Source organism: Boleophthalmus pectinirostris, unplaced genomic scaffold (genome assembly GCF_026225935.1).
Source record: "Boleophthalmus pectinirostris isolate CB_2022bp ecotype Guang Dong unplaced genomic scaffold, ASM2622593v1 HiC_scaffold_18, whole genome shotgun sequence".
Classification (NCBI taxonomy): domain Eukaryota; kingdom Metazoa; phylum Chordata; class Actinopteri; order Gobiiformes; family Gobiidae; genus Boleophthalmus; species Boleophthalmus pectinirostris.
In genome coordinates this window covers 23,213,073-23,226,704 of record NW_026571133.1, presented here as the reverse complement: position 1 = coordinate 23,226,704, position 13,632 = coordinate 23,213,073, and the positions used below count along the sequence as shown (strand labels likewise).

General features: G+C 39.2%; 1 protein-coding gene across 1 annotated transcript in view; it reads right to left on the bottom strand.

Annotated features, from left to right (window-relative positions):
- The window catches only part of gfra2b (GDNF family receptor alpha 2b), a 55,754-nt gene that overhangs the window by 6,111 nt on the left and 36,011 nt on the right, over positions 1–13,632 (bottom strand). The window contains exons 4-5 of the mRNA XM_055153818.1: positions 10,107–10,306; positions 9,553–9,740 (exon numbers count right to left, since the gene is read on the bottom strand). Coding sequence (XP_055009793.1) covers positions 9,553–9,740; positions 10,107–10,306 — 388 coding nt within the window. The remainder of the gene's footprint in view (positions 1–9,552; positions 9,741–10,106; positions 10,307–13,632) is intronic.

Genomic DNA, 13,632 nt, shown 5'->3' with positions numbered 1-13,632 from the left:
GAGAAGTGACTGTGTTAAAATATCCCTGCCCGACTAGTGGTTTTTGTTCTTTCAGTAATTCTACAATGTTGAGACAACAGCAACAACTGTCCTGTCCCACAGTCAGCCCTTGTCCCATCTCTGTCATTTGAGGTCACACGCGCGCACACACACACACACACACACACACACACACACAGACACATCGTGCTCATGAGGTCTGTGTGGCCCTCTAACTCCGGGACACTCTGACTCACACGCCTCTGTGGAGTCCACTTAGTGTTTGGCAGCCGCTTATTTAAAGAAACAGGCTTTTCAGAACAGAGGACAATGCCACTGGTGCTTGGGCCTCACATCCACCAGACAAGGGCAAAAAGGTAACATGAGGAGTTATAAGGATGGCCAATTACACATTCTGAAACACTGAACTGAAATTATTCAAACTTGTGCATTTTGAATGACAGCAGTTCTTATAGTTTTATTTGCCCAATAGGTCAGACCTACTTGGACATTTGGCTTTAACCACACTTAAATCAAGAACTTCAGATTTACATCATCCTTATTTTAATTTGATACATTTCATTAGAAAGTTCAAATTTAACTTTTTAAGAGTTCATATTTTGGCATGCAGATAAATGGCATAATCTGTGATATGTGATATGCTTTGAATTCATGAGAATGAGACTGAATTTGTCGTTCCAAATTGTGCCAGTGTAACTCATTTGTTTATTGTGACAGTGTATCTTTTAATTCCTTAACATCTTTTAATTAAACATTTATCTGGTTGATGGATAGATAATTTAGAAGACACTGTCTTTGATGAATTCAGCTCTCCAGGGCCTTAGATCCTTGTTCACCCTTACATCTGAAACTATATTTCTATGTTCCAGTTCAGGACTGGACATGAGCATCAGGCCCCTCTAGCTCCAGAGTACAGTCTTGGTGATAAATGTCTTAAGGTCAGTGGATTCTCTTTGTCGAACTGATGATATGTTTAGATTAATCTTCAATGAAACTTGTGCAGGAATAAGGGCAGAACTGTACATTAGATAGCACATTTGCACCTTGTTTGTTTTATTCTGTTCACCTTACTCTTACTTTATTAGAATTCAGTGCACACACTTATAAAACATTCATTAACCTGGACTGTATATGTAAACAACGCAATAGCTGTTGAAAGAAAAACTGTAGTATTCATATAAATTACTTAAAAATAAATAATTACTTAATAATTACTACCACCGATGACCTAAACCTACAAAATATTTCAAATACTACCGCTGCAACCAGCTGCTGGGCTATAGACCTATAATATATATTTCTTTCAGTGTGTTGTTATTGTGTTCCTGTATTAAACCTATTTCATAGTTGTTAAGAGATCTGTCCCGAGTGGCGTCGTAAAGTCTCTTAGCAGCATGCAAGGCACTCAATTATATCTGAATGTACAAGAGAAGGTGAAGAAAATATACAATCAAACTGTACAGAGGCTGAGTGAGCACAAATGGTCTTATTACGGACTGGCGGCCTCCATACACTCCACTGTGATGACGGCAGACATGGCCATACAGTGAACACTAAATGCAATTATCTATGGTGTAAACACTGAAACCATATATAGGGCTCAATGCATGCTAGGTAATGGCTCTTGTGTACTGATGGAGAGGCTGCTGTCAGAGATGCTTCACTGTGTCTGACCCTGAGGTGTCACTCACACTTTAACAAATTGTGAGCAGGCCTCGGGAGCTTTTCATTTATCAGCTCTGCGTAATGAAAACACACTCTCTCTCATATCACAGGTCTACCAGAGTGAGAACACACAAGTAGGATTCAAAACAAAACAAACGCAAACAAACACATCAAATCCAAACATGTTTAAATGTATCATTACAGTTGAGGATTCAATGTCTTTTCCAAATCTTCCCACAGGCTGAGACACTCTGACTCTAGCCACAACAGCACTGGGAAAGGAACATTTGCAATATTATGTCTATATTTGTTAAACACACTTCCAGTATTTCAAGCCATTTAGAATCAGGGCTTTCAGGCTCCAATATCCATGCTTTCATTGGGAATTTGAGTGCACAAAAAATGTTCATAAGAAGAGCAGTGATGGTTTATACACTTAACAACTATGCTGGAAAGTATTTCTAAGTAGCGAGAAGGAGAGGACCTAATAAACTAGGTTACTGAAATCTTGAATGACGCAACAATATAATTCCAGGTATGATAATGATGAATGTTAAAGGCTTGAAAAACATACATTTTACAATATTTTTCTCCGTTATTAAGGCTCAAGGGATTTAGCCATTATAGAATCAATAAATTACTGGAATTCTTTGATCTAGTTTACTGCACAAAACAGTCACTCAATAATCAGTAGAAGAGCAAAGTGAAGAGTAGAGAGGAAAAGCAAACAGCGCTCTTTTTTTGTTTAGGTGTAATTATGTTGTGCAAATACCGTATACAGAAAGTTGGTGTGTCACACAAATATCATTTGTTTGCTTGGTGAGCTGTGTAACAGTTTAATTGTGTTTTTATTTCTTTTGACATGTTCAACCCTAATATGTGTGTTTGGATTCCCATGTTCATGCTGCCCAGTGCTGTGCCTGTGTTAAGTCTGCAGTATATTGGTGATTAGCTGCTTTTGTCTTGCTGTTCTCTTTAATTAACATTCCCTGAGTGGGATGCTTCATCTGCATGTTTACATATTTACATAGCTTATGGTGCCACTTCCAATTACCATCATTGTGCAGACCGCCCTTGGTTTAAATCTCTATGTTCATAACTTTTGGTTGACTTGCTGTTGTGGGCTCTTGATTGCTCACTTCCTGCTTACTTGGCAAAGGAATTGAGCTGGATGGTGGCATGCTCCACATAAACACCCAAACAAAAAGCAGACGTGAAGGGGCCTGTTGCATTGCTCTGTCCTCTGTGACCTACAAAATAGAGGCACGCTATTTCCATCATGGCTCCCGCTCACCTCACTGACCGTGTAATGGAGCGATGCCGTGGCTAGATTGGCTTCCTTTGCTTTAAAACACCACTCAGATGCTGCCGCTCCCCAGTTTAGCTTAGTACACACCACTGCACAGGTTTATGTGTGTGCATGCATACACTGTCATTAGCACGCTAGCTCGCATGATGATGGAAGTAATAAGAAAAACTCATATACATTCTCTCATGGCTTCTTTTCACATAGCTTATACCGTTTTCTCTCTGTGAAGCTGATAAGGATTTTAATACTGTCTTCTAAAGTATCCTGCAGATAAAAAAAATTTGATTCAGATTCAGGCATTCATTTACTAGAATGGAACGTTCAAACAAATACTTCATGTTGATTGGTCAAAGTATCATAGCAGCGGAACAAGATGAAAAATCTAAGTGTAGTTAAATCCAGTTGAGCGAAAGACACACATATTTTACCCATCTACAAATGTGTGCATGTTTTTCACAAACAAAATAGTCTGTATTTCCACTAAAAAGTCTGAAGTACATAGGTGTCAGTCGGTGTCACTATGCATGTTTTGGCTTCTGCCCAAACCACAGTGCTGCTGTGTGATTGGACCTCTCACATGCAAACGTTTCAGATGGAGCGGAACAAGACGGATACTCAAGAGTTTGTGAAACACTGGTAAACTCACAAAAATCATGAGAATTCATCTTGCTGGCAGCCTAATCCATCATCCACAATTGTAGTACAATTAATAGTTGCTATATTTTTAATTTAAAGAGGTTTGTGAACTTTTTGAAATTTAATCTCAGTTTATGAAAACTTTTCATTCCTGCTTCAAACAACATGCTTTTACTGCCACAGGACTGTCTGACCCTGAAACCCCAACATATTGATTTCAAACAGTCGGATCATAAATAGATTTTCAAATTTGATTTAAATTGAAAATATACACTGATATCCAGCTCCAAACTTGATTAAATAGGGTGGCTTAAGTATGCAAGGTCATCCACTGTGGATCAAATACATTACCACTGATTAGGATGAAAAAGAATATTGATAATTTACATAAATAGTTGTATAGTTTTTAGTTTGTTTAAGTTTATTGTATTATAGGCATAAATACAATTTTCTGCTATAGTCTAATTCCATTCTGCAATTCAAGCATATTGAATTTATCATTATCCACTAGAATAATGGAGCTCCCATTTGTTAGTGTGAAATTGTCTTTCTATAAACAGTGACTCTCAGTAGTTTTCAGGAAATAGAAAGGACAATACACAGACCAGATATAGCCAATCATCAGAAATGTAAAAATCATAAAATTGTAGTTACCTTTGTTTGATTTTTCCTACTGCCCCCAATCTCAAACTCACTATAGACATCATTCACAATTTCAGGACATTTAGCCCAAAGATTAGATCACTCAGATTATAAAATATGAACTAGAAAAGCCAACTTTTATATTACACATATTATGACACAACACTATGACATAACACTGACAACTTTTATTTCCACAGTCATTTCTGCTTTTACCAGACACTCAACTCTCCATAAAAAAAAAAATTTGCTCAAGTTACATTAGACTGAGCCACAACTAGAAAAAAGAGGGAAAAAAAACACACACATCTATTTACGTGAAATGAAGAGCCAAATTATGCCTGGGAACATCAAGTGAAGGAGACAGCACACCACATTTCAATATATTAATAAAAATGACTTCCTTCCGACTCCTTGCATTTATAGTTGGAAGTGTGTCCTTCAAAGAGTTGGTAAATGCTGGAGAGAAGGGTTTATGCCAGGAGATGAGGTCATAAGAATTATAGCAGTGCATCTGTCGTTTTTAATGTCAACTATTTTCACTGCATTTTCTTCTTTCATCTTTTCAGCCTCCTATTAAGCAACCCCTAAAATCAATCTTCCATGAATTCAAATCAGATGTAATTATTGTCCCAATGTTTACGGAAAAGAGGCCCGTTCAGAAGATACCAGTGAAAAGGAGGAGTTTTTGAATGTTTGTTTGTGCTTAGAGTTTAATAAATGCAGGCTAATTAAATCATTCATTTCAGTGCATTCCACAGTCGCCAGAAACAGCTGATGACACCAGGGTCAGACGAGTCAACTTAATGGCTTTAATAGGCTGTACCAAATGACTGCACCCAAATAGCTACAAGATCCTTTAGCGTTTAAGCTCTGCCTTTTCTAAAGGACTTGCACACACTTACGCAGCACTTTTTCATCATTGTAGCACCTTTCATTTATGTACTACCTGTTGTTGTTGTTGTCTCACAGATAGATTTTTAGCTTCTTGATCTAGAGCATAGAGAAAATGGGTAGGAATTGATTTGTGCAGGCCCTCCCTTTCAAAAATAAATGTTCTGAAATATAATATCTAAATATAAATACATTGTAGTTGTAAAAATAGATAATAATATTTAAAATGATAAACTTTGGTATGAACTAAAACAAATTAATTTGAGTAAAAGCTAAATATTCTGCTCAACATTCAGTTAGAAGCTCATTTCATCAAAATGTAGATTGATGTTAGAGATAAAGAGCTAAAATTGCCATGTTGAAAAACACTGGTTACAAATATCATTTAACATATGATTGTGTGAAAAGTTCTCTTGTATTTTTCAAATATATAGAAAGAACTGCAGATGTGTTCCAACAAACACTTCCTGTTTGCACACTCTGTTTTCCTAAAAATAGCAGTGTATTCCTTCTTGAGAAATTAAACAAAACAGATCATTCCTGCACTGATGAAAAGAGATGCACTATTTCCAGTCTGTATGATGCTAGAGAGCCTAAGTCAGTTTGAAACTCAAGTCTTTGTCAGAACAGATAGTTGCTCTTGACAGCTGGGAGACTGGACAGGATTTGTGCTTTTTCACTGAGGAAGTCTAGTCTCTCAAACCTCCGACAAGCACTTTCATGATCGTGCACGGCTCCTCACTGACACGGTTTCAAGGAGAGACAGCCTGACAAAACTATTCACGCCATTAGATATGTGAGACAATCTGAAAGGAACAGAGCAGAGCAGCTATGTAGCTCTGGGAATTTCACTACTCCCTTTCAACCTGCTTCTCCCTTTGGTGCACACACAAGACTGATATTTTCAAAATGAGTAATCTTTCAAGCTTATTTAATTCTTTTTAGTATCAGTCATAAAAGAAAAGCATTAAACCTTGTAACTGCACTTAAATGACAGTTGCATAAAGTTTCTGGGCATATTATAAGGCTAAAGGTACATCTTAACACATGCACAAAGATACTGAAGTTTACCAAATGGAGCTTTGTATTTGTATCAAAACTGAAAGTATTGGCTGGTGAGTCATTGTGATTGTAAGAGTACGCTATAATCTAAAATAATTTGTAATTTAAGGGATAAATGTGAGATTAAATCTTTGGTCTTTTGGTTTAACCCATGAATACAAGGTCACATGACTAACAAACAATCAGAAATGCACAGTACAACATGTGTGGCAGAGGTCAGACTATAAATAATATGATCATCTGGTCACACAATCGGTGTTTAAGTGCTGTCCACTTATAGTGCTTTTGACCCTTAAAGATTGTGTAGCACCTGCTTCCCTCCACATGTGAAACTCAGGGGCACTAGGTGAGGCTGCACTCATTATGACTTCAGCTTCACATAAAAGAGCTTTGGTCACAAACCTTTCAGACTTCTCAGTGGGTTATTATACATTACTTGTGGCAAAGAGAACATTTAATTATAGTGTGTGTCAGTCATTATGGCCCCTGAGCGCAGGTCCTGCTTCTGCACAGCCAGGGATGAGGTGCCCTTTGAGGCTTCACACACCCTCCAGACCTGCAGGAGTCTCCACTGGAGGTTAATGGAGGCTAAACCCTTGTGAACATCCTTTGAATTCTCTTTATACCCAATAAAACGTGAGTCCCATACAGTGGACAGGTTGTTGTTGTCCAGCTTGAGTTAATGTGTTTTTTGTTTTTTTTTTGTTTTTTTACAGTAATAGAATTTGCTGTTCCTTTCTTGGCAATGTGTATTGATTTATTCCTTTTGCTTCTCTGTGTCTTGTAGGTACATATATTCACTCAGTAGCATTCGGCTATCCGCTTACACATGTAATTTTCTTTGTTCAAACAGTTGTATATAGTGCAACATTAGCACATAACACAGTGTATCCACAGGAGAGACCAGGCAGACTTGTTCCTAATTCCAGCTCTGAAGCTCAGTTTGAGAACCATATGTATACATATGATACATATGGTTGTCAAATCATGTGTTCATTTGTTTTTCAAAATAAAACCATAAATAAGAAAACAAAAAAACAACTGTTCTCTTCAATATTTATCTCCAAAACCAAAATAAAAAAAACAGATAAGATTTGTTTTTTCAGTTTTCCATTTTGTGTTTAAATGAATAATGAGGGGGAAAAATGGATAAGCCAGAACTAGTAAGACCCAGAACTGAACCAGGAGTGAACCAGGAGTGAACCAGGTCTAAACCCGGACTAAACCAGGACTACACCAGGACTGAGCCTGGTCCTGGTTTAGTCCTGGTTTAGTCCTCCTGGTTCAGTCCTGAGATCAGTCCTGTTTTAATTCTGGTTCAATCCGTATGCAGCGCAAAAGTCTGGCATCACAATTTAAGTCAGGGAGTGGGAAACTGCTGTTATCCGTTTTTTCCATTATTCATTTAAACACAAAATCGAAAACTGAAAAGACAAATCATTATCCGTATTTTCATTTTGGTTTTGGAGACAAATAATGAAAGAAAATAGTTGTCTTAAAGAGGGGGCATTTTACTTTTGGGATATTAACTGCTAACACATAACATATTTAGATCACCATGTTACCTTTAATTGTTTTGAAAATGCTATATTTGCAGAAAACAACGTATATCAACATGTTTTCTAAGTTTCACTTTTGTTTTTGACACTTTGAGTCTCCCTTCCCTTAGTAAATTGGAGGGGCAGTGACTAAACAAGTGTGGATCCTACTAATGAGACTACTGCACATCGCACGAGGTTTGTCAAGATGCAGTGTACATGTACAGTGGTGATCCTACACTGACTGAAAAAAATATATATAGAAAAAGAAGGGAAGAAATGAAGTGAGATGAGATGCTACAAGATGCCCCACATGGATGCCTGTGATTAATGGTAAATATTATATCAAATATCAGCGCACAGCTGATTCCTTTCTATCTCCATGGAGACCAGACCAAGTTACAGGTCAGATCTGTGGAGAGGCAACCCCACTCACAGTTAGAATGCCTGTTTTTCTAGGTATTTTTGCCACCTCTAAAACCACCTGTACTTGAATATATCCATAGAAACAAGCAGGTGACAGACTCCCAACCAAAAATGTACATAATGCACCTTTAATAACTTCCTCAAAATCTACTCACAAACCTATAGCCTGTTTAGTATATGAACACATACAGTGAGTCAGTACAAACACAGATGGACTGAAAATCCAAAAGCTAAAAGTACTCAAACACAAACAGCACCAAATTTAAAAAAGGGCCTTACCCAAAGTGAAAATGCACCATAGACAACAGAAGACAGTTCCAGATAAACTGCAGGTTTGAGACAAAAGGCATGACTATCGCTGTATTTCACAGCTTAATCCACGGCTGACATTTAAATAGATTTGTCATAAAGCAGGACAGCTACTACATCTGTTCCATCTTCCATCAACACACTGTTTAATCATCGTCACCTGTTATATAATATATATATATATATATATATATATATATATATATATATATATATATATATATATATATATACACACACACACACACACACACACACACACACACATATATATATATATATTTTTTATTATTATTATTATTATTTTTTTTTTATAGATTTCAATGGATGCAGCCTTATTTCTGGACTATCTTTGGAAATGAAAACTATTTTTCAAACAAAAAACAATAAAACACTCAAACACCACTGTGGTAGGGTTCATAAATACACAGCTTAAGTAGCAGAGACCTTTTAAGCATTGCATCCTCACTAATTTGTATTTGCATGGCCACACTTCAAATAATACAAATTCATTTATAATTAACTAGAGCAGTAGGAGTCAGGCAATGTTCAACTGCAAAACTACAATGTTTTATGGGCAACATAGTATAAAATCATTTTCACAATATATTCTCAGATAGTTTAACTACTTATAGGCCCTTTAAAATGCTCATCATCATAATGTTCTGGAATGGAAGCCAACTAAAAGTCAAATACCATAATACATTTTCTGTGATTTTTAGCAAACAATGGTACAAGATACAAATTTGAATGCACAGACAACTGGTGCATTGTAGCATCCAACCTTACACAGGACAGAACACAGTGAAATGATCACAGTATATTATTACAGCATATATATCTTTGCCACAAAACCCACATAAATTGTAGTTGATCATAAAGGACATGGAGGTATTAGACTGGTGCTTAAAGGAGATCAAACACAGTGTTGTGTCATTTTATCCCTTGTTCATTAAACATTTGATTAGTTCTCTCAGCAGATGATCAATAGTGAAACAGGAGTCGTGTGTGTGTGTGCATGTGTGTAATTTAAGTGTAGTGGGTGTGACAGACAGAGCGAGTGGTGCTGACCTGCACAGAGCGTCAGAGCGGCAGAGCTGCTGCAGATCCAGACAGCTGGGTTTGTGTCTCTCCTGGTGCGAGCAGTCAGGGATGATGGTGCGTCTGCGCCTCTCAGCACAGGCCTGGTCCCGGCAGGAGCAGAACAGCAGGGGATAGCTCAGCTCCCATGACACCCGCTCGAAAAACTGACGTAGGGCCTGCAAGTAGAGGACAATAATTTCAAGGCTAGCTTTAATATTATAACATTAGATGCACAGATTATGACTGTGTATCTTAAAATTGAATAATCTGAATAATTATATTATTAAAACACAGATTTACATAACTATACACATAAATGAATGAATAAAACTGGTCAAACAAGTATAATGTATTGGACAGAATGAACATGAATGAACATGAATGAATTAATTTTGCATGAATGAATTTTGAAATACGTTCTGAAGACTTTTGCCCATTCCAAAGGTATAACATTTTCATTTGAATTGTTGATTGCTATCATAATAGTCACCATTTGTCATTGCTCTGAAACATATGATTAGACATTATAAACATGTTCATACCTTTTGGCAGCGTTTCCGGCTGCAGGGCTCCTGATTGGCCAGAGATGGCTGAGGGGGTGTGGCCTTAGAGCAGATTGTGGTGTAGCTGGACCGTAGTCGTTTACAGGTGTCATTGAGATTACAGGCTTTAGCAGCATCCAAACAGGGGTTACAGGGTTTCCCTGCTTCAGAGCAGGGGCTTGCCTTCTGTAAAGATGAGTCTGGTAAAAAGAGACCAAAATGAGAAAACTAATTTAACATGCATAAAATATGCATACCTTGAAGTTACAGCACATCAAGCTAAAACATTTAATTTATTTCATAAACATGGTCAAATCTGCCTTAATATCACTAATGAATAGGAACCACTACGTTCAACACAATCCTCCCTGCTCTGCTCCAGGACAAACTCTGAATGTGCCCAACTCCACCTGCAGTGGGAACACTGATTTCCAGACCAGACCAGAGTCAACGTGTACAGCTGGGGAAGAATGGTTCTCTATGGTTCTCTGGACACTATGAGCACAGGATCTCCACAGGGCTGTGTACCCTCTCCTCTGCTCTTCTCCATGTAGACAACTGCATCACACCCAGTCACCAGACTGAGGCCTATAGGAGGCAGGTGGACGTGCTGATGACTTGATGCAGTGGAAACAGCTTAAAGACACTGCAGCGCATTGTGTGCTCTGCTGAGGAGGTGATAGGCTGCAACCTCATACCTCTCCAAGACCTGCACCACACCATTGAAACAAATTTCTGGTTTGTGAAAAATGTCACTATCTGTTTACCAAACCTATTAAGAGGAGAGAGATGAGATGATTTCTAGCAGATGACCTTGACCAATAGAAAGTGAATATTGCAGCAAAAGCAAACAGCTGTTGGTAACATATTTTATTCATTTTGAAAGGAGCAATAATGTTTTATATTTCTTAGCAACATTATGATAAGGATAGATGATACGGCTCTGTCCAGTACTAGCACTTGCGCATTTTGAATGCATGTTCACAACGAACCTTTCTCCTCATGTGAGCTACTTTTTGTAAAATGAAAATACCAGAGACACACTAATTTTAGGAGTTGCCAGAAACTGAGTAAATATAAGAGCCATGGCAATTCATAGATGGGGTATATAATCAATCAAATTTGACTTATTCAGCACAATATGCATAATTCCAAAATCCCTTGACGAGCTACTTGGAAGGGGGTGGAGAGCTACTGGTAGCTCTCGAGTTACAGGTTGAACACCCCCAGTCTAGGATGAATGAGGTGTGTGCGTGATTGACTAGAGGTGGTTGGGGGGCCAAAGGCTCAGATTCAGTGAATCTCCCCCAGGGCAGTTGCGACTAAAATAGTAGCTTACCACCCGGTGGAGTGAATGAATAATGCAATGTTAAATGTCTTTTAGTCACAGTGTTGAATGCATTGTTAGGGTTAGTTAGGTTTAGGTCATCTATATCCACGGTTTTAATAGGTGAGGCCAGCCTCCCCTGGGCGGTGCCAGAGAGCCACTGGGGAGACATGACACACACAGACTAAACCACTTGCACTTAAATATGAAAAAAATATGAAAATACAATATTGAAAAAATATATTATCAGTTCTTATTGAAAAACTCATCATCGCCAGGAACACTGTGACCATGTACTGTATTTTTCAGACTATAAGTTGCACTTTTTTTCATATGTGAAGAATCCCTCAGTCTTCCAGGTAGAATCCATGGGGAGGAGAAAATTCAGTTTGTTGACTGGACAAAAGTTAGTTTGGTTGAAGACGCTGCTTCTTCAGTTCTGAACTAGCTTGGATGAGCTGTGAAACGTCTTCAACCAAACTAACTTTTGTCCAGTAGACAAACTGAATTTTCTCCTCACCACATTTTTTCATAGTTTGTGTCATCCTGCGACTTATATATTAAAATTTTCACACTGAAAGCCCCAAGAGGGTGCTCTAGGCAGAGTACAGAGTCCTGTACCCATAAAGGCAACTAGTTGCTGAAAGAGGCAATTTTTAATGTTCTGGAATTTTACGGGCTTGTATGCGGCAGGTAGTGATTACACACGGGTGGGTCAGGACTAAATCACGACTAAACCAGGACTACACCAGGACTAATCTTGGACTTAAGAGAGAGAGAAAACCCCGAGTCCGCGGGTTAGGGTGTCCACAAAGCGCGATCAGGTGACAGCTGCACTTACCTCTGTGCACTGAGAGCTCCGCACCGGTCCTTTCGCCTGCGGTTACTCGACGGACTACTTGGGCAAACCTCCAAACCTGTCCCGACAGTTAGTCCTGGTTCATTTCTGGTTTAGTCCTGGTTTAGTCCTAGTTCAGTCCTGGTTAAGCCCTCCTGGAATCAGTCATGGGTTAGTCCTAGGTTAGTTCTAGGTTAGTCCTGGGTTAGTCCTGGGTTAGTCCTGGTTTAGTCTGTGGCGTGTGCAGCACAAAAGTCGAGCATCTCGATCAGTGTTTCTTCTGCTCAGTAAATAATGCCTTTGAAGTGATGACAGTCGAGTTGGGTCTGTGAATTTATATTTGTACTGAAGAAAGCGTAACCGTTTCATTTCATTTCGCAACTGTAATTCGTATTCTGATGGATGCATCAGTTAGAATGCTTTTAGTTTGTGTGTGATTTATCATGGGCATGGGCGGGTAACGGGAGGAATGTTAATGGGTCCAGGTGGGTGCAGGTTTAACTTTGATAAAATCAAAATATCTGCTACTCTTGTTATTCCTGTACCTCTGTCAATTGGCTCTACTGCGTATGTCTCCTGCAGAAAGAGCCACTGTCCTGTCTTGTATCGTGTCAGTCAATCGCATTACTACAGTGGACCAACCGGTGATTCCGTTGGGGGACTTCAACGTCCATGTGGGCAATGACAGTGACACCTGGAAAGAGGTGACTGGGAAGAACAGCCTCTTTGATCTGAACTCAAGAGGTGTTTTGTTATTGGACTTCTGTCCTAGTCACAGTTTGTCCATAACGAACACCGTGTTCGAGCACAGGGGTGTCCAGCAGTGCACAAGGCACCAGGACACCCTAGGTCGAAGGTCAATGATCCACTTTGTCGTCATGTCATCTGACCTCCAGCTGCGTGTCTTGGACACTCAAGAGAGAGGCTGTGCTGTCAACCGATCACCACCTGGTGGTGAGTTGGAAAGACCTGGCAAGCCCAAGCATACCATCATGTCTGTTGTGAACGTCTGGCAGAGCCCTCTGTCAGGGGGAACTTTAACTCAAATCTCCAGGAAAGCTTCTCACAGATTCCGGGGGAGGCTGGGACATGGAGCCCAAGTGGGCTTTGTTCTCGGCCTCTGTTTTCAGTGCGGCTGCTCGTTGCTGTGGTTGCAAGGTCATTGATGCCTGTCACAGCGGCAACTGGCAAACCGTCCGGCGTCTCAAGAGGGGGAAGCAGTGCTTCACCTACACTGTTTATAGTGCGGGGAGAGAGCTGTTGACCTTGTCTGGGATGTTGTCGGACGATGGAAGGAATTCTTTGAGGATCTCCTCAGTCCCACCATCACGTCTTCTGAGAAGAAAGCATAGGCGGGAGAC